General features: G+C 36.3%; 1 protein-coding gene across 2 annotated transcripts in view; it reads left to right on the forward strand.

Annotated features, from left to right (window-relative positions):
* Window positions 1–9910: 9910 nt before the first annotated feature.
* Window positions 9911–24679, forward strand: part of BOLL (boule-like RNA-binding protein) — a 30501-nt gene continuing 15732 nt past the window's right edge. Inside the window, exons 1-6 of one of the 2 annotated variants that reach the window (XM_004674407.1) lie at window positions 10015–10239; window positions 14428–14571; window positions 16968–17059; window positions 18851–18905; window positions 20515–20590; window positions 21308–21435. In XM_004674407.1, coding sequence (XP_004674464.1) covers window positions 10219–10239; window positions 14428–14571; window positions 16968–17059; window positions 18851–18905; window positions 20515–20590; window positions 21308–21435 — 516 coding nt within the window. In that variant the 5' untranslated portion in view covers window positions 10015–10218. Of the gene's footprint in view, window positions 10240–14427; window positions 14572–16967; window positions 17060–18850; window positions 18906–20514; window positions 20591–21307; window positions 21436–24679 lie in introns of both variants that reach the window. The other variant, XM_012725957.1, reaches the window with a different exon arrangement.

Here is a 24679-nt window from a genome sequence, read left to right on the forward strand (position 1 = left end):
CCCGTTTGGTAATGACTGATTTTTCAACCTATTCTGTTTGCCATATGCTTTTGTTGAAGTCTACCTCAAATCTTGTGGAAGAAAATATTTAAATATACACAAAATTGTAATGTATTTTCTTTTTTTATTATAATAGCAAAAGCTTTGTCTATTTTCTTTTCTTTTTTTATAACAGCTTATAATGTATTTTCTAGATTAAAATACAAGTCAAGATTAAAGTATGGTCTCCTTTGTAAGCTCTTTTCTATTCCCTTTACATTCTCCAATGAATAGTTGTTTCATTAAGCACAATATGAGTTTATTTGGCTTATAAAATTAGAAGCTTTTTAAAAATTCCATTTAAGGCCAGATGTCTAATAAAAGCTCTATTGGGAGCATTTGCTCTGTCACCAACCCCTGTGAGAATCCCACAGTTCCCATCCTCACTAATTCGCATAGGTCACCATGGATACAACTGCCACTACCCTTAACCCACAGTCAAAGAGCAACAGCTGTTGAACCACACGTAGGACTTATACCATTCTCTGTTCTACAGAAAATATACTGGTGAAACTGTTCATATAACCTCACAATTGTTAGGGAAACAGCATTGCAGGTATATTATAAAATATTAAGCAGCAGCAAAAGACTGCAATTAAATTTGAACTGTGAAGAATAATAAGCAACATTATACAATACTACATTTAATGTAATAAGAAATCATTTTTTTAATGCTTCCCTAATCAAAATGGGATTTTAATAACTGAGAGATGCCAACAGAAGTTTTTGGGAGAGTCTTTATGAGCAAGTATTTAAACTATAGGTAAAAAGTGCCAAATACTGCTATTTTTAGATTGTCATTTCTAGAAGAAAGGGGAGGGGGAGAGGGAGAAACAGGCAAAAGGGAAGAGGGAGGAAAAGAGGAGGGAAGTATGGGTAGATAAGGTAACATAAGATAGATAAAATCAAACAAAACTGCAGTACCACCTGTGAAAAAAGTAAACTGGTTTAATTCCTCAAGTTACTGCTAAAGATATTTAAAACAAAAATAAAAAGGAATGTCTTGTAAAATGGGCAGATCAAAAAATATAACAAAAGACCTAAGTTGGATATGGCATCACAATGTGAGAACCCACACAAAATCATGGAAGATTATTGCTCCTATCAGAGAATTCAGAATTGCTATAATAAAGAAATTTAAAGAGAAATAAGAGAACTCAGGCGCTGTCGTCCTATCTTTTGTTTTTTTGATTCTTATCTGTCTATTGTTTCTTTTTCATTTCTTTTTGCTTTTCCATTTGGATGGCTTTCCCTGAAGGTTCTGTTTCTTTATTTCTTCTTCTGTATGCCTCTACTATTGATTTTTGCTTTGTGTAATCATGAAGATTATATCCAATTTTCTATACCTACAAAGGTTTGTCTTAGCTACTATCAACTTGTCATTAACTATGCAAATTCTACTCTTTTCTTCCTCCCCTTTATTGACTTGTTATTGTTTCTTCTTATTCTTGTTTATACTTCTTTTTGCCTCCATTCCTTTTGCCTCTTTGCTCAAAGTTTTGTGTTTTGTTTTTTCTCTTCTTGTAGAAGAGCTGCTTTTAAGGTAAGGTAGGTCTGGTGATGATAAACTTCATCAGCTTTTGTTTGTCTAAGAAAGTCTTTCTTTCTTTCACCTTCAAATTGGATCTCTACCTACATCCAGCATCTGCAATTTGACTGACTTTCCACTACTTCACTTAGCATTTATTAATTGTTATTTTTAAAGTCTTTGTCCATTAGACCTTCTATTTCTGGATCTTTTAGATTTGCCACTGGACTTCTGTTCTCCTTCTGATTTTCCACTTTGTGTTCAGGTGGTCCTGTTTCCAAGGCATGTGTATTGCCTTATTTGTTTTTGTGCAATTGGGGGCACTGTGATTTTAGCTTTGTTTCTCTTCTTTGTTTACCTTCCCAGGAAGTAGGGGCAGGAGAGGAGCCAGTCTCCTCAGTCTCTGTCTTGGTGAGGAGAGTATCTCTGGGTCAACAGATAGCCTCTGCCACCCCTCCTCTGGCTCCACAGCAAGCTCTGTTCAATGCTTCAAGGATTCTAAGTTCCTACCTCACCTCCCTGCTGTCCTGTTCTGTGGTAGGTCACATTCCATCAAGTTTGAGTCACCTGGCAAGGGGGAGCTAGATCTTCAGGGCATGAAACACAGGACTCAGCTAGCCTTGCACTGTCAGGCAGGGGCTTGATGTGAGTTATGTTCCTCAGATTACCCAGAAATGGCAGCCACTACCATCCCCACCACCAGGTGAGAAATCTGAGCTGCAAGGTGCTACATCTCACTTGCTTGAGTCTTTCCAAGGGAATGAGGAATATCTCTCCCACCTATTCTACCCACTGCCAATCTCTCCATAACTGGGGCTAATTAGGCTCTGCCTAGAGTTTCTGTTCTCTTTCCATAGGGAGAGGTAGTGGGGAGAGAGTTTTCTTTGTTGAGCTTGGTAGTTCATATGTGCATGCACTCCTTTTTTGGAAAGTCCCTCTAGTAAAATTTACCAAACACAGTAGGGCCATCACGGAGTGGCAGTCTCCACCCTGTGCTGTGGACAGGGATCACCATAGTCCTGGCCTTGACCCCCTTTGCTTCCTCCAGCTCCATGCCTATAGCAAGCCGTCAACCTCAGTGTCAAACCTCCCTGGGAATCATTGGTGAACCTCTGGATGTTCCTTTGAGCAATTTTTTTCTTTTTTTATAATTGTGTTTAGGGGAGAAGATGATTTAAACCATCTGTTAAGCCATGATGTGAGTGGAGTCTTAATCAGGTTATTTGAATGCCACTGAATACCACATGCTATTTCATGCTTTCCTACCTTGGTTACATGAAAAGCCTATCCTACCATTCTTCACTAACATAAGGAAAAAGACCCTCCCCCTCTCCCTTTTTTTCAGAATTTCTTATTTCTTTTTAAAATATATATTCTTTCTTCAAAATTCAGTTCAAATATCATCTTTCCCAGAAACTTCATCAAAAACCACAAGTTCCAAGTTAATCCCCACTAACATTGTTTGTATCTACAACACTGTATTTAAATATCCCTTTCAGAGAAAATTTTCACATGTAATACAAATGATAAAGGACTGACTGATCACAAAGATATACAAAGAGCTGAGAAAACTCAGCTAATATAAAGCAAACAATCCCATCAAAAAATGGGCAGAAGAGCTACAAAGAAACTTCTCTAAAGAGGAAATGAAGATGGCCAGCAGGCATATGAAAAATGTTCAGCATCACTCGTAATCAGAGAAATGCAAATCAAAACCGCAATGAGATACCACCTCACATATTAAAATGAGAATGGCACATGTTAAAAAGCAAGCAACAATAAATGTTTGTGAGGTTGTGGAGAAAAAGGAACTCTCCTGCACAGCTGGTGGGAATGCAAACTGGTCCAACAGCTATGGAAAGCTGCTTAGAGGTTTCCCAAACTGCTAATAATGGAACTTCCATGTGATCCAGCAATTCCATTCCTACTTATCTCCCCAAAGCACACAAAAATAGTAATTCAAGGCCCCCCCTGGTGGCGCAGTGAGTTAAAGCACTGCACTAAAAAGCTAAAGCCACTTCCACATGAGTTCGATTCCCGCCTGCCCCAGAGGTGACCACATGGTGTGGCAGACCACTCCTGACCCGCCCGCTGCTCCCCTCAGCAGTGTACTTCGTTGATCTACCTGGTCTGCTCCCCACTCTGTCTCTGGTGAAACCTCTCACCACCCCTGAGCCTCTGGCCTGTACCCCAGTTCTGTATGTACAAATAAGTAAATCTTTAAAAAAAAGAAAAAGTAATTCAAAAGGACACCTGCACCCCTATGTCTACTGCTGCCCTATTTACAATATGGAAGATGAGGAATCAGCCCAAATGCCCAAAAATAGATAACTGGATCAAGAAGATGTGGTATATATACACAATGGAATATTACTCAGCAATCAAAAAAGATAAATTCACACCATTTGCAGCAACATGGATGGAAATGGAAAATATCATGCTTACTGATATAAGCCAGAAAGAAAAACAAAAAAACCAGATGGTCAACCAAAAGTTAGTGATCAGTAAGACTATGTTCCAGATGCCTGCCGATGGCTTCAAATTTTTTATTGTTTCTAAAAATTTTCAGTGCTTCCAGGAGACGCAACCTTAAACAAATACAGAAACAGCTTAAGGACAAGTACAAATTAAAAACAGGAAACTTAATTCTCTCTGTTGAAAATAAGAGACTTCTTCCTCTCTCCTTTTTCTTTCAGATTTCCTTCCTCTCCTTTTCAAGTACATGAAGATGTTTATAATGCTATTCTTACAATTCAGGAATGCTTCCTGGACTACCTTCTTTTTTATTGTATTTTTTTGCAATGCATACATCAAGGGCCATAGTGCCTCTACCTGGGATTTTCAGTTAGAAAGTAAAACCCTAACTTTAGTGGGTGGTATGCTCCAATATGCAAAATTACCTGTTACAAAGATATAATAGGTTTGTTTTTCTACAGGATAAAGTCAATAACATGACCACTGAATAATCAGGTAACGTTCATGTAAACGACTATAATGTAATTAGCTGTATCAGGTTGGCTATGTGAGATAGCAAAATTCCTTTTCTGGAGCTCCCTGGTGGCACAAGGGGTTAAGTCACAGCACTATGAAGCTATCCATAGCCACTACAGCACAAGTTTGATGTCTGTCAGGGAGGTGACCCACATGGCTCAGCAGAGCTCTTGCCCACTGTTCTCCTCAGCAGTAAATTTCAGTCAATCCATCTATTCTGGTCCTCACTCTATTTCTGATGAATCCTCTCCCTCTACCCCCATACCTCTGGTCTGTGCCCCAATTCTTGTATGCACAAATAAGTCAATCTTTAAAAAAAAATTCCTTTCTGTCTCACAATACTTTAGCAGTTTGCTGAAATACTCACCACAGGTTTTCTGTTTATTCAATAATGAAACTGTTTTATATCACCTTTGTAAAAAGTTTTTCTGGATTAGGCAAAGATTTTGTTTTTCTTCCAAAAAATGAGAGTCCAGGAACAAGTGATCTCTACCAATCCTTCAAAGATGAACAAATGCCTATTTACTCAAACACTTCAAAAAAATGAAAAAGAAGGAATACATCTAAATACATTTTATGAGGTCAACATTACTCTAATACCAAAACCAAACGAAGACAACACACAAAAAAGAAAATTACAGCCTAATCTCCCTAATGACCACAGATGAAAAATTCTGAATAAAATCCTAGCAAACCAAATCCAACAATGCATTAAAAGACTAATACACCATGAGCAAGTGGAATTCATATTAGGAACATAAGGATGCTTCTGCACCTAAAAATCAAACATAATTCACTACATGAACAAGAAGAAAGATAAAAATCACATGATCATATCAATGGGTGTGAGAAATTATTTAAGATCCAACATCCATTTACTGAAAACCCCTAAAAAACTGGAAATAAACGTGACATAGCTTAACATAATGAAAATCATTTATAACAAACCCATAGTTAATATTCTTCTCAATGGTGAAAAATCGAAATTTTTCCAATAAGATCCGTACAAGACTCTCACCAATACTATTCAGCTTTGTATTAGAAGTTGTAGCTACAGCATTTAGACAAGAGAAAAACATAAAATGAATCCAAATTGTGAAAGAAGTAAAGCTATCATTATTTGCAGATGATGTGATAATATAGGTGGAGATTCCACAGAAAAACTAACTGAAATAATCAATATAGTAAAGTGGCAGGGTATAAAATCAACACATAAATCAGTTGCAATACTATACATAAACAATAAGTCAGAAGAAATTAAGTGATCCCACTTACAATAACATCAAAAAAATTAATTATCTAGTAGTAAACCTAACAAAAGAGGTAAAAGATATATACAAGGTCTTTTGAAATAAGCAGAAGATTCAAAGAAATGGAAAAATATTCCCTGTTTATGGACTGGAAGAATCAACATTGTCACAATCACCAATCTACCCAAAGTATCATATTGATTCAATGCAATAAAAATATCAATGGCATATTTCAAAGAACTGCAACAAATCCTACTGAAGTTCATATGGAATCACAAAAGACTCCAAATAGCAAGAGCAATCTTGACAAAGTAGAAAGAAACTGGAGGAATCACACTTCCAGACCTCCAGCTATATTATAAATCACAGTAAAGTTGGAACAGCCTGTACTAGAAAAAAAACAGATGCACAGGTCAATGGGACAGAGTTGAGCCCCATAAATAAAACCGCATATATATGGACAGGTTAGCATATTCATTGTACACCTAAATCCCCCTTCATACAAACCCTTTTTTCCATATGTCCTGGGAGTATCGGTTGTCCACAGTTGATTCCTTCTTCAGAAATTATTCTCAGGAAAAGACAGTCATCTCAAAGTCAGTTCCATCAGGGAAAAGCCTGCATCCAATGACTGTAGAAAGATAAATGGAGTAAGGAGTAGCCTTATTTCTAGGGACAACTCTGAAGGTCATCATAGGACTTCTGAGGACTCTATTGCAACATCATAATCCAACTTCCTCTGCCCAGTTCTCCCAGAAATTGTTCCCAAGCTCAGGTCCTCCAAAAACTCCTGCATGCAAACCCAGAATCTGTTTCAAGGAACCCAATTTGCAACATTTACTGAAATGGAAATTTTCCAAATATTAAACAGTTTACTGAAGTCTGAGAATGTGGTAGTGAAATTCATTGAAAATAAAAGTCTTTCTGACATATATAAAAACCTGAGTACATAAAATACATAAAAGAAAACATGGGCAAAACCTCTCATGACACAGGCTTCAGGGATGTCTTTGTGGATGCATCTCCAACAACAACAACAAAAAAAAAAAAGGATATAAAAAAGCTCCTTTACAGAAACTAGCACTAAAACAAACAAAAGATATTGTTTTGAATAGGAGAAAATATTTACATGCCATATAATGGACTAAAATGCAAGATCTACAAAGAACTAATACAATTCAACAAAAACAAAGACCTAATAAAAAATGGGCAGAAAAGGTAAACAAACACTTCTGTAAGGAAGACATACAGATGACCAACAGACACATGAAAAGATGATCACTTATCATTAGAAATACAAATCAAACCACAATGAGATACCGCCTTTAAGCCAGTGAGAATGGCCCCAATCAAAAAGACCGGTAACAACAAATGTTGGCAAAGATGTAAAGAAAAAACATTCCTACACTACAGGAATGTTTGTATGGGAAAATGGGAAAACAGTAGGAAGGGTTCTTACTACTGAAAGATAGATCTACCACATTATCCAGCTATTCTAGTCCTATGTATCTACCTGAAGAATGCAAAAACACTACCTTGAAAGGATATCTACACTTCTATGTTCATTGCAGCACTATATACAACAGCCAAGCAATGGAAACAATATAAATTCCCCAAAGATTAGTGGACCTAGAAGATATGATATATAAGCACAATAAAATACTACTCAGCTATTAAAAAAAAAAAAACAACTTGTGATTTGCAACAACTCAACAACTTGGAAGGAACTGGAAGGGATTATGCTAAGAGAAATAAGTCAAAACGAGAAAGACAAAAGCTGGATGTAGAATAACATGTAGAATATAGAGAAACAAAACAAAGGGTCAAATAAAACCAAACCAATAACAATTCCTAGAAATCTGACTGTAGAACTGATGATAGCAAAGGGAAGGTATAAGGGGGAAAGTAGAGAAGGGACAGCATAATAGACTTTGTGGTGCCTTTGTGGTAGATGTGGTATGTAACATACACCTGAAGAGCATGGTCCTATACTTCTCAATGATATACAGCACTGTAAACCAATGTTGCCTCAATTAAATAAATAAATGAATGTAGCCAGCCCAGAGGTGCTGTAGGACAGTAGCTCTAAGTCTTATTTCCCACCCCTGCCCAGGTGAGCATTCAACTTTAATGGTGCCCTTACCCAGCCTCAGACAATGTGCTCCCTGATATTGTCCTCTGTCCTTACACAGAGCTTTGGTCATTTATTTCTTTATACTGCTTGTGTCTGATTTATTAAAAAGCATATTCAAATATGATTATTTTGAGTAATTAGTCTTTTCTCCCCTTCTCCAAACACCACAAAGGCAGGTGTTTGATCTTATTCATCTTCCTACCAACGTGAGCATGCAACATAATTCAATGTACATCGGGGGTCTGACACTGCTGCTCTGAACTCTATATGTCTACTAAATTGAATGATGTAATCTCACATATTTACTCAAATTTTAAAATAAAATACTCCTTTTGGTATAAGAATTAGTAGTTACAAGTAGAACAGATAATAACCATACTGTAAATAGAGCACAGAAGCCCCTAGCACCCAACACAGGCTTTGAAATATTGTCAGTGCTTCCTACATTTTGCTGATTAATTTGTGTGTCACAGAGTGAACACCTACTCTGTAAAGACAGTCTTTAAAATTGTGTTCTTAGTCAAAAAGGAAAAATGAAGGCAAACAAGAGATAGTAATGACTATTCAAATCTATGATCAATTACTGGGAAAAGGATGCCCAAAGAAGATCAATTTTAATGCTATTGAACAGCAACAGTATTCTGCCCTAGAACATGAATTTTAACTTGAATTTTAACTTGAATATTCTCTTTCCACAAAAACTAAAAACTGAGAAAATGAGCTTAGATGTATTATTGTATCCAGATCTTTAAGTTGCTTTAGTTGGACTGTATTCAATGAAAAAAAATTATGTTCCCCATTTTATCTTGGTAAATACTACGAAGAGTTCATCTTTGAACAGATTCAAAATTTATAATATAATCACACTGCTTATTTTTTAAACACTTATCTTGAAAGTACAATAACCCAAAGTCAAACTTCACAGTACAGTACAAAAGGTATTACTGGTGTAACTGTTAACAATTATTGCTGATTCTTTAAAAATATAAGGCAAAACATTTAAAATCATGAATACTTCAAAGACCACTGGTTAGATCACCCTCTAAACCTTAAGCAAAATATTTAATTTCTGAGTCTCCATTTCCTCACCTGTAATATAAAGATAACAGGCATATCTATCTCAAAGTTGCTATCAGAATGAAATGCTTGAATGATACTGATTATAAAACACTATCCCTGGCACAAGATGATAATGTTAATTTTAATACTAATCAACATCATTATGAGTTTTTAACTCAGTGTAATCATTTACAACTTGGGTATATTATAAAGCTACAGATATATCTTTTATATATTATTCTCTACTTTTATCTGTTATTCTCTACTACCTTTTAGAAATGCTTTTCACAATCTTCTTTCAAAAGAGATCGCAAGGCTAGGGCGCCCAGCCCAGCCACACGGTCCTCACCTCTCAGGGGTTGCGGTGGCTCCCTCGAGGACCCGCTGCCTGGCTGTGTGGCTGCCAGGCGGCGCCCGGCCCGGTCTGCCTGCGGTAGCCGCTGGGGTGCGGACCTGTGGCGGGCGCTGAGACGCGACGGGGCTGCGCGGCGGTCCCGGCCCGGCCGCCCGCGCCGCCCCCGCCTGCCCGGCAAAGATGAGTGACGGCGACAACAGGTGCAGCGCGACGTCCGCAGCTTTCCCGGAGCCCCCGAGTTTGGCGCGTCAGGCCCCGGGGGTCAAAGTTTGACTCTGGAAACTACTCTCAGCTTGCAAGAGTCTACTGAAGTCGCCCCGCTTTTGCACCTCAGTAAAGCCTGCGGTCACCTCGACTTCCCGAAACCCCTTAATCCCAGGGGCCGACTTTACTCCAAAGAAGAGGCGAGGAAAAGGCGTGCGGTGCATGGAGCTTTGCACAGCCGTTCGCGCTCTCCTCCCCGGCCGTCCGAAAGCAGGCAGGAGTGGCCCCAGAATCGAGTTCTGGATCCGTACACCCCAAGTTCGTCCCCACCACCTCCATCTCCGCCCCCGAGACGGCCCGGCTCGGCGACCCAAGGGTCAACGCCGAAACGCGCCCGCCCGCGCCACTGCCGGGTTTACGGCGCCCGCCCGCACCGCAGCCCGCCGCCGAGGCGACGTCGCCAGCCCCTCCCCGCCCCTTAGGTGGCAGGTTCAGGGCCCGGGTGCGAGCCCGCGCCCCTGCAGCTGCCATCGCCGCCGTCACCGCCAGGGGGAGAGTGTCTCCGTCGGGAAACCTGGTGCTGCTGCTTCGGTGTGAAGGTGCTTTCAGACTTTGGGGGTTTGTTCCTGTCCCACTGTGTTTTAAGAGCGGAGAGAAGATGGAGAGCGAGTCCGGAGCGGTGAGTAAGGCGGTCGGGCCCCGACCCCGGGGGCAGCAGGGAGAAGGAACAACGTGGACTCCATCCCTGAGGGGCTGGAAAGGCGCGGTCTAGCCCCCAAACGCCCACTGTTTTGTTGGGAAGAAACGCCGACGCGGCGCCCCATCGACTGCCGGCGAGAGCCGACCGTCTGCAGGTTCCGTGGGGTGATTTCGTGGGGTCGCCGAGGTGCGGCTACCGGCCCTGGGCCGGCTCAGAGTTGCGGGGGACCCCGGGAGGTTTCGGGAGATCGTGGGTGGCCGGGCCCTGTGCACCTAGCGGTGTCCGGGGCTTGAGGAACAGCTTTCCCGCCGAAACTGGGCTGGGCTGCGTCTTTGACGCTTCCTTCGGCCGGACCTCGTCCAGGCGCCCTCGGCGTGGAATGGCCAGGGTGACCGACGCCTCCTTTCCCTGACTGATCTGGGGGTGTCGGAGAGGCCCACACGACATGCTGGAGAGCCGGCCGGGGGCCCGGGCAGACCTGGTCACTAGAGTGCGGCGTGCACGCCCAGACGGTCTAGCCAGCGGGGGGCGGGGAGGGGTGTGGAGGGGGGGCGGGGCAGGCCACCGGGCCGGCCACAAGGCCGCGGCAACGTGCCGCCGCGCCCCGCCGGCAGCCAATCAGCGCGCGCCACGCGGGGGCCTCCGGGCTGGCGGCTCACGAGGCCGACTTCCCGGTCGGTGCCGTTGAGGGTTCCCGCCACTGCTGCTGGCGGGTTTGGGGGACAAAATTTCTCGCTGGTTAGCCTTCTTTTCCCTCCCGCACTTTGGTGGGGAGGGGGTGGATCCTCGCGTCAGTGCCCAAGTTCATGATGACCCGAGAGAACCCGAGGAAATTGTCGCCGCGGCCATTTCCCCCAGCGCCTCGTCCTGCTGGCCTCGGAGGGGAAGGAGCGCGGAGGCCGTGATCGCGACGGTTAGCCCACCTTCGTCCTGTGATCGTCTGGGGCGGGCTCTGGTAGATTTCCAGGTTCTTTTCCCAGGGGTGGAGGCTCTGCGGGGACCCTGCATTGGAGGAAAATTTTCATAAACGCGTCAGTGTTTAAGTTTTACTGAGTTAAGGGCTGTCATAATCCAATAATCGCGTCTACCAAAATGCTTTTCGCACTTTTGCAAAATGATGCCTCTGTAATTTGAGGCTTGCTTCGTCGTTTAAATGCAAAGCTAAGTGAGACATTGCCTCTACCGAGGGTTAAAAAAACATCCAGTCTATTAATTCGTATTGTTTAAGGCTCCAGCTTAATGGTTGGGACCTAGTGAGCAGGAAGAAATGATTGATAACTCATTCCTTTGATAAATGTTGACTAAGTTCCCATCATTTCTTTAAAAGCTACGGTGAACGGGACAAAAAACCCTTCCCTCGTGAATATTAGTGTAAAGAGTCAAACAATGAATGAGACAAGTAAATATATCGTATGTTGGTAGTCAGGAGAAAAATTAAGAAGTTGGAGCCCGTAAAAGAGCAATGGAGTGGATTGGTCTATAAATTCTTTCTCAGTATTGTTGAACTAGTTTCTCAAGGTTGAGAGTAGAACACTACTATTAATGTCATCCCTTTCTCAATGAATAATAAGGAGTTGATGGCTATAGAAACAAATTTGACGATGAGTTCATCCATTGAATTCATTTTGTTTTTAAGAGAACATCCCAAAGATTGGTTTGTTTGTTTTTTAATTTACCAAAGAGGTAATTTCTGTACTCCAAACATTAGGCAGAGAGACCAAATTGTATCTATCTACTACAACTGTTCTATTCTCTAGCAATACAAACCCATAGTTGAAAAATAAAACTAAGCATCCTAGAATTATTCACTCTGGGCACCTTGTAAGTAAAGTGAATAAAGTTACAAATCCTCAGAGAAATGCTATTAATATTGGATTTGCCATTGAAAACTACAAAATTGCAATTATTAAACGTGATTTTTCTATGGTTTAATAAATGTTTTTTATAAACTTCCTTGCTAGCACACGAGAGAGGTGCTAGAGTTGTTAAGGTCCAACCCATCGCTTCATCATCACCACTGCCTTAGTCATTTCTCTGTATATCTGCAAAGATTAATTCAGGGATTATGGTTTTACTCGCCAATGAAGTGAAAGAAGAAAACAAATGTGAAAAAGAACAATCCCATTACCTAAATTGGATATTCATTGTCATGTATTTGTTACTCAGGGAACTGAAATTATGAACACAAAGCTTTTTAAAGCACTCATTGAGTAGATCATCAGACTGTCTCAGAAGTCTACTTAGTGACCTTAGAAGGAATACAATTAGCATGTTTTTTATTCATATTTTTCCAAATGCTATTAACAAGTCAATGTTTTTTTAGATCACCCTAAGTTTCATTACTTGCCTTTGTGCAGAAGCTCACATGTTAATATGTAGTTATTAAAGTTTAAATTAAGTTCCCTGACAAAATTATACATATGTACTGACCCCAATTCTTTGGTATAAAAAAATTTGTAAAATTTGTAAAAAAAATTGAGTTAGGCCCTCCCTGGTGGCGCAGCAGGTTAAAGCACAGCACTAAAAAGCTAAAGCCACTTCAGCATGACCCCCAGAGGAGACCCACATGGTGCAGCAGACCTTTCCTGGCCGGCCTGCTGCTCCCCTCAGCAGTGTACTTCATCGTCAGTGGGTGGTTCTGCTCCCTACTCTGTCTCTGGTGAATCCTCTCACCGCCCCTGCACCTCTGGCCTGTACCTCAATTCTGTATGCATAAATAAATAAATCTTAAAAAAAAACTGAATTACATAACCTTAGTCAATTTAATCTTTTTGAAATTTTTTTATTAATTGGATTTTTTCTCACATAGTTGCAGTCCCCATTGTTTTCCCACTACTTTATCACCCTTGAACCATTAGCATATTCCCTTGTGTTCTTTCCTCTTTGTTTTGCCATCCCTCCCACCCCCTCCTCTGTAGTATGCCTCAGTTCTATGGCCAGCTTGCTAGTTTTGATTTTTTTTCAACCTTTTTTTTTTTTTGGTTTCTCTATATTCACATATAAGTGAGATTAGATTATCCAGTATTTTTTTTACTTCTGATTAATTTTAGATAGCCTTCCAGTTCTATCCTTGTTGCTGCAAATAGCATGAGTGTCTTTTTTGATTGCTAAGTAATAATTCCATTGATAAATATAGCACAATTTTTTTATCCATTTATTTTGAGACATTTGTGTTGTTTACATATCTTGTCTATTGTAAATAGTGCTGTGTAGTCAATCTAATCTTTAAATTGATAAATTTTATTTAAATCTTTATTTAAATTTTTTACTTTGGACCTGAAAAATTGTGAGTTTATGAACTTGTTGATGTCTTTTACCCAGAACAAATCAGTAGTTAATAAATTGGGTCTGTTTAACTATTACAACAAGGAAGAACGTGCACTTGCGGGCTCTTTCACTAAGAGGGTTGTTAGAAATGACTTACAGAGCTTAGTTAGGCTCTTGGTCAGCAATTTTTAAAGAAGACACTGAAAAAGGGATTTATTCTGAAATACATGTCAGGAAGGGGGAGTAATCTTATCATTAGGTGTATTAGTTCTTATCTAGAAAGAAAGAACCTTAGATCAAGATTAAATCTAATTAATAAAAAAGGAGTAGTTACTCATATCAGCCAGGATAGACGGGGGTTTGCTCATTCTTGTGATTTGGACAATATTTTTGTTTTCATCAGTATTCAAACTTAAATATGGAGTAGTCTTGCTTTTATCTTTATCCATCACCATCATATAGGATCCTTGTCTTAAGGTGATGTTGTGTTGAAAAGAGAACACCATAGCCTAGCTGTGAGTTACAGACCAATGGCTAACACCGGGAATGAGCCGGTCATTCCAGGCCAGCTCCTAGCTAACTGTCCAGGTCTATTTTTCTCTTTCTCAGACTTCTTTTTGAATTGATATTTTTCCTTAATGTTTATAATATTTAAATGATATATTTAATTAACATAAGTGTATTTACAAAACATATTTAAAGTTTTACCCATAGTAGGTAGATTCTGCATTTTCTGTATTTTTATTGGTACACAAAGTTAATAACTAATTATAATCTTCAAAATGTTAGAATAAAAGAAAAATCTAAATCCACTGCACTAAATAATTTTGTGAGATACTTACTTTCAGACTATCAAAATGTATATCCAGTGCTAAAACTTTAAATAATTTTAATTTACAGCAAACATCAAATCAGACGCAAACAGATTCATTATCTTCCTCCCCTAATCCCGTGTCACCTGGGCCTCTGAATAATCCAACAAGTGCCCCAAGATATGGAACAGTGATCCCTAATCGCATCTTTGTAGGAGGAATTGATTTTAAGGTACTTATTTATGCATACAACAAAGTGTATTTTTTTTGTATTAGAATTTATTTTGTTTCTCACAAATTGTTTCTTTGTGTATATATGAAAATAATGAAAAATTTCTATTTGGATTGATTAGTAGATTTCATATTGTCTTTATATAAAAACTATTTTAATAGCAATGTAGATTAAAGAAAGCATATATCACTACCAAGTTCACATACAAGGAAATGGAGACTTATTGACATGTTAATAGCATGTCAACTTTTCAGTGATAGGGTGAAAACTAGAATCCTGGTTTTCTGACTCATAGTTCTATAGTATTCATTTCACCATACCACATAAATTATACTTTCTATATAAAATTACAGTAGCCCAGATAATAAGTGATTAAAATTTTCAAGACTCAGTTAAATACACGTACACAACTTAGTTCCTGTGAAGTCCTTTCTTTATCCCAAATTTCATCTCTGCTTCCTAAGTAATCTAGACTTTCATCTTTTGCAGATTACGTGGTCTAACTTAAAATCTGGTGACCAAAAGGGCTTTGTCCTTGTCAGAATAAAGAATGTTAACAGTAATATATCAAATAACATAATCAACCTATGTCTTCCAGAAAATAGTTTGTAGCACCCTCATATAGTAGGTATTAGTAAACACCTACAGGAAATGAATGTGTGCTCATGTGGAGATACAGGATTTCTAAGTGTCTATAAACATTAGAAATTACAGGGAGAGTTCTCTTAATTAAAAAATAATAATACTTGTATTATGCAGGTATAATATGTGACATAACTCATTATTTCCCTAAAATGAAGCTATCACAGTTTTAATGGAATTAATTTTTTTCTGTTCAAAAGAAATGTTTCACAATTATTGTAAAAATAATTCTTTTAAGTACATGATTGATTTACTCAATATAAATAAGTGATCTCTTATGAATTGACAAAAGATAAAAAATTTTTCTATTTCTGTGGAAAATGTTAATAACTAACCATAAATATTCAAGTTGGGTATTTGTATTCAGAATTTATGCTAACATAGTTTGGTATAGTTTTTAAAATAAATGATCAATAAGTGTAAACATGTATATGGCTAGGATAGTCCAGGTTCTTAAACCTCTCAGCTACCAATGGGAGCTATTGTTAAAGTGTAGTCTTATCTAAGGTATCTACTAGTGTTGCCTCTCTCATGTCTTTTCTAAAAACATAGATAAATGCCAGCAAGGAAGTAGTTTACTGTAGTGGAAAGCAGTTACAAACATTCTTTTTTTTTTTTTTTTTAGCAGTCACAAACATTCTAAATCTCTTCTCTTTAGAAGCCCACAGCCTAGCCCTCCTAATATTTAATGATCTTAACTTTGTCTCCTTACATTATGACAAAGGAACTGCAAAAGTAAACTAGTAATTCAGAAAAGGTTGTATGTTTTCAGATCTCTAATAGAAATCATTATTCTGCCAGATTCCCTTTTATGTTTATTGAAATAAGAGGCATTGAATTATTCTGTTATTCTCAGATTAACAGTATTTTTCATTTCAGTTTAGCAGGTTTTATGTTACAACTTGAAACCAAAATATATTTAAACATGCATATTTAAGAAATGAGTTGGCAGTGAAACTCAAGTGGCATAGCTCTGCTCTAAGATGTCTTTTCCTCTGTATATAAAGAAAATTTTTTCTAGGAGTATTTAAAGTTACTTATGAGAACAGCTATAGTTGAACCAGAAGTGAAATTGCAGTGATTTTAATGAGCATACTTTAAGAAAAGGCATTGTGAATGAGATTACATCATTTAAAACTAGATATGCCACAACCTTTCTTGAGGACAATGTAAATTATAGTCTAATTATGGCTAAAGTTTTTATTTTGAATATTATAAAATTTATGTTGAATACAGATAAAATATCTGTATTTGAATCTTGGAGACACTACACTTAGCACAAATAAAGCTTTCAAGTACTTTTGAAAATACATTCGTTAAACCTTGTTCTTCCTAGAGACCATGCTTTATTAAAATAATTGTTATAGGCCAGCATAATCTTCTTCCACTTGCATGACTATACATCTCTCTGAGCCACAAGAACCAGTAGTAAGTAATATGCTCTTACTGTAGTTATAGCCATGCCCAATTCAAATTTTAACTGGTGAATTAGAGAACAAGAATTCCTTTAAAGAGTAACTTACTTTGCAGTTCTAAAACATTTCAGCTTTAAAAGATATGTTACAATAGTTTAAAAGCATAGTTAATGCTGTTAATTTAATGCTGTTAACATTAAATTAAATAATTAACAGCATAGTTAAAGCAAATAGTTTATATTGATTTAATAGCCTAATGATTTCATGCATTGCTTTTATGAGAGACACTCTTATATTCTATTATTAAGCTTGTTTTGTGTTTTCTCTTTTATGTATTAGACAAATGAAAATGATTTAAGAAAATTTTTTTCCCAATATGGGTCTGTAAAAGAAGTGAAGATTGTAAATGACAGAGCTGGCGTATCCAAAGGGTTAGTATCGCTGTAGATACTACATAGAATAAGCAATTGTATTTTTATAGGATTCCTAGATTTTGCTTGCCAACTTTCTGTTGTTCTATCTGTAAAAAAATAACTCTATGCCCTGTTCTTTCCGCTTACCTTTTGATCTCCTGTTTCTTCTTCTCCTGTGTATATTGAAGTTTATATTTAAATTATCTTTATGTATTTTGAAGGGAAGGGAACATAATAATGTTTCTTAATTTGTTAAAAAGTTATTCTTACATGAACTCAGAGACCATTAGGTAACAAGCACTATTGAGAAGCTAATGTCTAATAGCTCAGGAACCAGAAGCTAAAAAATCATACACTTTTTAAATGATATACCTGTCTTATATTAGAGAGAGCTTTATTTGAAAAAAGCTAACATCAGAAATGTCTGTGGGGTGTACCTCAAAGACTTAAGTAGAAGACTTATTTGAGAAATACAACCCTTAACTGGGATGATTTTTAATTGTCAAGGGAAATGAAAATTGAGAAGAAGCAGTGAAATTTGTCTAAAAATGCCTAATGACTTTAAAGTTCTTTAAGTAGACTGGTATATACAAAAGCCAATTTCAGAGAAGACAAAGGTGCTTCATGTAATGTACTTTCTGGGAAAATGGATAAAGCAGTAGAGAACAATGGTTGTTTTCTTGATAGAATGGCAAGGCATACATATTTATAGATATAAAAGGAAGGGACCGAAGAGTGGAAGAAAACTGTATTAGTAAAAAATAATGTATGACTTGTGGTTACTCTGAGAAAGATGATATCCTTCAGTGAAGTTATTTTTAAATAGACAAGATACTTCTTCAGACTGACAAACAATATTAGGATGAAGTAAGATTGTACCTCTTTTGTTGAGCTAGTAGCACTTGTAGTGTAATATCCTTTTTTAAAATCATTGAAAACCACATTTGAAAATGTAAACTGTATTTTATTCATTTTCCACTGGGTGGTGTATGTGTTCTACCAAAAATATCTAGTATAAAACTACTTTGTTAACCCATTTTTAATGTTTACACAAAATAGAAAAAGAAATGCCTTTACCAGGAAAAGAAAATTTATATAAAATACAGTAATAATGAATTGAAGAAAATAGTAGTCAGGATATTTAACATTTCTCTAAAGAGTTTCCTTAAGTTACATAAATTGAAGTTTCTCTTTAGGGAAATATATTTATTTTTCTTTTAGCTTTGCCTACCTATTTTGGCTTCTTGAACATGGCTTCTTCATGTATTTGTATCTTGAACATTACTAAATTGCATTCTCAAGGTAATATTTACGTGTGAAAAGCAGACATAAAGTCTGTGCTATACATATGTTTAATTGATTTTGTTTGAGATACATACTAGTAGTAACATCTTTGTATACTTGTTTACCAATATTAAAAAATAGATAAATTTTAAATTTTTTTAAGTTTTTCAACTTTGATTCTTATTAAAATCAAAGTCCTATTATTTTAAAAATAATTGCTTAGGACTGAAAATCATTTCACCCTAATTTGTAAGTCAGAACATGAATCTCATGCTTTCCTGCCTTTTATATAACTCAGGCCTAAAATTCTTTCCTGATATTTGGCAGTTTTGTTTTGTTATTTTCTTTTCCTTTCAGTCCCCTAAGATAGAGGTGACAAATTAGTAAGTAGTGAGTGATTCTCCTAGTTTTACACACTGTTGTAGCTTAGAGAAGTGCAGTGCCCAATTTTTAAAGAACAAAATTTTTAAAACCTTAATATAACTAGTGTGATGTACTAAGAAAATAATTAATGCATTTATTCAGGTATGGTTTCATCACTTTTGAAACACAAGAAGATGCACAAAAAATTTTACAAGAGGTAAGATCTTTTGATGTATTTAACTTCATTTTGGGGACTTCTTTGAAATTAATCTTTTAAGGTGTTATTTTAACTATAGAATTTCAGTCCAATGATAAGTTGCTTTAAAAAAAATTCTTCTAACTTATTTGCTTCCTAAAATTGATCTCTGAGACATTCTACAGGGGTGGAGTGGAGAATGAGATTGAAAAGGTACGGGGGAATGCACAGGACTATGGTGATGGCATATGGGTGATTTGGTGATAGGAAGTCCTCGGGGATTACAACTGAGATGGAAAAAGGCACAAAATGATGTAAAAATAAAGTATTATAATAAAATCAAATAAAATAGTTTAAAAAAATCTCTGAAATTTGTCTTTAAAGATTAAGTTAAAAATAAGATTGAAGTCAAATACTGTACAAAAATGAATGATGTAAGAAAATAAATTTTAAAATAAATAAGATTAATAAAAATTCCAAATCATTAAAACACGATGGTCACAAAGTTGTAATAATTTTTCACCTTATTCTCTGTTTAACATAAAAACTTCAGGGTAATCTTTTGTGAACTGTCACTAACACTTTGAATTCCTAAAAAACACTACAGTGAGTAGTAGTTAATAAGTGAAGTTAACTGAAATTATTTCCTTCTTATAAAAAGCTATCTAAACTAAGCATTCATAGAAAAAGTAAAAGTCTGTTGTTCAGTACAATAAATTATGACAAACATAACATTTAATTTTTTAGGAAGAATTTGAATTAGATATTATTAAATCATATGCAGTCTGTTCTCATTATTTATATAGTAGTTATGTTCTTATGAGGTTGCCATGAGCACTAAGGTAGCAAAGACTAAACTATTATTTCTGGAGGAAATAGAGGATTAGGTCCCCACAGCTTGTAGTCACAATATTTTCACTAACCAGTCAATATGTAACCTTTTTTATGTGTGTTTCTGTTTTAAAATACCATTTTTAATGTGATATTAAATAGTGTTGATTAACTAACATGTAACTTACAGCCAACAGTATTATACACGACTGTAAAGTAAACCCTCCAAACACATTTTCTTCATTAGGTACATGATAGTCTTGTGCTTAGGAATACTAATCGGCACTTCAGTACTACACTGGAGGGCTATCTTAAATAGCAAAATCACCAGCAGGGTGCAGAAAACATGGCACTAAAGAAAATACAAAAATTATTCCTGTTTATATATACAAGCAAAAACAAGAAGACAGAACTACCTCTTTTAACCTCAGCAGGGACCACAAATAGAAGGCAACTCCAAAATTTCTCACCTCTCTGTTTGATAACTAATAATCCCTAAATTGACACACAGTATTAAATTGGGGGTTACAAATAAAATTTAATGAACAGGTGAATTCCCAAATATAGGGTCCTCGAATAGAAGATTGACCAATATTCCAGATGAGGAGTTAGGGTTGGAACACTGGAATCAAGATTCAGACCCAAATCGTTTTAAATCCAAACACTTTCTACCATACCTTGATGATTTCAGAGAACATAAGAATGTTAGTCTGAATTTTAAAAATTGTTCCTCAGTAGTTTTTCCTTAATAGCTTTATAATAAGCAATGCCAAAATAACAACATTTTTTCTTCTTTTAGGCTGAAAAACTTAATTATAAGGATAAGAAACTAAACATTGGTCCAGCAATAAGAAAACAACAAGTAGGAATCCCTCGTATGTATTAACAACTAATATATTTTTCAATAGTTTTTATGATCTTCTTTTGAAATATTAGATTTTATAGAACATTAAAATATCAGGTCTCTCTTACTTACTAAAGTTATCTTAGAAAATTTTTTGGTCAAATAACTATTTCTACCACAAATTAATACAGATTTTTTAATAGGGAAAAATGCACAAATAAATAATGAAAATTAAATATATTCCATAGTTATATCTTTTTTTTTTTAAGATTTATTTATTTATTTGTACAGAACTGGGGTACAGGCCAGAGATGCGGAGGGTGAGAGGATTCACCAGAGACAGAGTGGGGCACAGAACAGGCAGATCGACAAAGTACACTGCTGAGGGGAGCAGCGGGCAGGTCAGGAGAGGTCTGCCTCGCCATGTGGATCTCCTCTGGGGCAGGCGGGGATCAAGCTCAGTGGCTTAAGCTTCTTTGTGCTGTGCTTTAACCCGCTGCGCCACCAGGGAGGGCCCTCCATAGTTATATCTTTAAAGCCAAAATCTTTTATGATAATATTATTTACAATGTAAAAGTAATTATAATAATTTAAATTACTAACTAGAAAATTTCTAATTAGAATAGTAATTTAAAAGTAGAGTGCAAATTCTGAAAGTGAAAATACAGAACCAGTAACAAACATTTTTCGGAAATTATATTTTTAAGTTTCATTAAACTTTGCAAATATTATTTAATATTTCCTCTAGGTTCCAGTATAATGCCAGCAGCTGGAACAATGTATTTAACAACTTCAACGGGCTATCCTTACACTTATCATAATGGTGTTGCTTATTTTCATACTCCAGAGGTAACTTCGGTCCCACCACCTTGGCCTGTGAGTAGTTTGATTTTAGAAAAGCTTACATTTATTACTGTCAAAATATTTTTTTTTACTATTTTATATCTGAAATATTTCAGTGACTGGCAAGCTATATTCTGCTCAGGTCTATTTGATACTAACATTTTAATAGGGAGTAGTAAAATATGATAAATTAGGTAGAGTCTCTTTGCCCCCATTTCCTTTTTTTTTAAAAAATAAATTTATGCATAGAAGAACTGGGGTACAGGCCAGAGGTTTGGGGTGGGTGGTAAGAGGATTCCACAGAGACAGAGTGGGGAACAAAACAGGCAGACTGACCTATCTACACTGCTAGAGGGAGCAGAGAGTGAGATAGGATAAGTCTGCTGCTGTACCATGTGAGTCATCTCCCTGGCTGGGGTTTGAGCTCATGCTACAATGGCTGCAGATAGCTTCATATGCTGCACTTTCACCCCTTGCACCCTGCCCTATTTTCTTATTCTGTTTTCCTACTTAGAGTTTTCCTGTCCATTTTATGTTTTTTACTACAAATGACATGTATCCTTAATATATAGCTCTGCTTTGGGTAATTTTTAAATACCATGGAAATAGTCTGATTTTTCTCCCCAACACTATGTTCTTAAGATTAAACTATGTTGATCCTGTTTGCAATTAAACCATGGTGATCCTAGTATATTTAGTTCACTTATTTCAATATTTTATAATATTTCATTTTAGAGATGGACACTTAACATTTTTTTCTACATCAAGACTACAGTGAACATCCAGATCTTGTATGCATTTGGTGAGAGTTTATCTAGAATAGGGGCTTTCAAAGTTTTTTATTTTTATATCACCAAAAAAAAATTGTTTTGAAAAATTATGAATATGCATATTCATTTTTAAGTTGATGTCTATAACTTGTCAAAGTTTAAATAGGCACATTATATATTGTAGATTTGCTTTAACTCTATTTTTACAAAGCTTAAACATTCATAGATTTTAAGTATAGACACTGTCCAATGTGTAGTCATAGATGTTAACTAGACATAGCATAGTGATCATGTCACAGAATATATATACAATGAATAATTATGTAGTACTAAAATAATGAAACTAATATAATGCTATGTCATTTATATCTCAATAAAAAGAATGGAAATATTTGCTCTATAACTTAGTTAACAAAATTCACCAACTGATTAATACTAGTCACCCAGTAAATCTTATTAGAAAAATCTGACTTTATTTTCTAGTTCAAATAATTAAGTTTATATGCCTGTGACTATCATGTAGTGATCCATCCAGAATGAAATTAGGTACTACTCCTTTTTAATATTTTTTATACAAGCTCTCTTTGTTTTGCTCTTTCTTTTTCCAAACAAGATTGCTTTCATGCATTGTCTATTTGTTTGATGCCCTTATTGGTATTTATATTCAAAAACAAAACTTTATCCTACATCCAGAATGAATGGGAAGTACACCTTTCATAGGGAAGGAAAATTGGGGATAGTGGAAAAGGAATTATAAAAAGAAGAATTCATAGTACACAGACATGCACACACAAGATCAAATAAAGAAGAACATAAGAAATTTAGGATCACAAAATTAATACTCTTAAACCTATTCATGCATGCACATGTGCCGCTGGAAATTTTTTGTGTTCCTCTCTCTTGGCCAAGGCTGCATAGAAGTAGGATTTTGTATTTGTAGAGCATGCATGTCTTTGAATTAGTTGCCAAATAGCTATTCAAAGTATACTAGTTTATACTTAAACCAATAGTATATGAAAGCTCCAGTTTCTCCATAATCTGCAACTTTTTAAATTTTGAAATGTTTCTTGTTTTAGTCAGTATCTCTAGTCACAGGTACTATTGACCATATTTCAGAAGTTTATTGCCCATTCCAGTCTTGTCTTTTATGAGCTGTCTCTTCATATCCTTTGTCCTCTTTTCTTTTAGGATTGTCTTTTGTCTTAAGTTCATTGTATGAATTTTGTGAGTTGTAAATATCTTCTAATTTGTGGCTAGTCTACTAATGGTCTACTAACAATTTTTTGGTTATAGATAAATATTTTGTTACAATGTTGTCATGTTATGTCCTCTGTTGTTTCAGTTTTTAGTGTCTTTTTCTTAAAGTATGTTTATATTACAAGAATATATTCTGTTTTATTTTTAAGTATTATAATGTTGCAGTTTTTTACATTTCTTAAATCTGGGGTTTATATGTTTCCCAGTCCATCTGATTTCACTGTTATTGAAAATGAGTCCTCTGTCAAATACTAAGTTTCCATGTGTCAGGGTCTCTTTCTGGGTTATTTGGGTTTCTGTCTCTGTGTATCCTCTCTAGCAGTTGTTATTGGGAGTCATTGTAATATTTGTCCTTTTCATTGGTGTGAGATATCTCATTATGGTTTTAACCTGCATCTTTTTTAAATTAAACTTTTTTATTTTCTTACACTGGTGTTCATTTTAGAGCAATATTTCATTTCTCTCCTCAGGTATAGTCCCCATAAATCTCCCACTACCAGATCAACTATGAACTATCACCATAGTCCCTTATGCTTTTCCTGCTCCTGTTTTGAGCCCTCTCACTCTCCCCTGCTATATGTCTCAGATCTATAGTTTGCCTGCAAGTTTTGTCTTTTTTCTGACCCTTTGTTCAGTTTCCCTATATTCCTCCCATAAGTGACACCATCTAATATTATCTTTTTCCTCGGACTTATTCCACTGACTATAATCCCTTCTAACTCCATCCTTGTTGCTGCAAATGGCATGATACTCTTTTTGATTGTGGTATTCCATTGTGTAAGTATACCACATCTTCTTGATCCAGTCATCTGTTTTTGGACATTCAAGTTGTTTCCATATTTAGCTATTATAAATAATGCTGCAATATAAACATAGGGGTGCAGGTTCCCTTTTGAATTCATTTTTTGTGTGTGTCCTTTGGGTAGACTATGAGGAGTGGAATTGCTGAGTCATATGGTAGATCCATTTTTAGTTAAGTTGAGGGTCCACTATAGTGGTTGGGCCAGTTTGCATTCTCACCAGCAGTGTAAAAGATTAAACTGCATCTCTTATTGGAAGCTATGATGGATATTGTCCATATACCTGTTGTAGAAATTAATTTCACTTGTTATCATTAAAGTCTATTTTACCTTAATTAATATAATACTCCTTTCTTGATTATATGACTTTATTTGGGATTTACTCTATTGTTTTGAATTATCAAGAAGTGTTAAAAGTACTTTCTGTAAGCAGATATATCACGTGTAAGT

The sequence above is a fragment of the Condylura cristata genome, unplaced genomic scaffold (assembly GCF_000260355.1).
Source record: "Condylura cristata isolate star-nosed mole 26May11 unplaced genomic scaffold, ConCri1.0 scaffold00002, whole genome shotgun sequence".
Classification (NCBI taxonomy): Eukaryota; Metazoa; Chordata; class Mammalia; order Eulipotyphla; family Talpidae; genus Condylura; species Condylura cristata.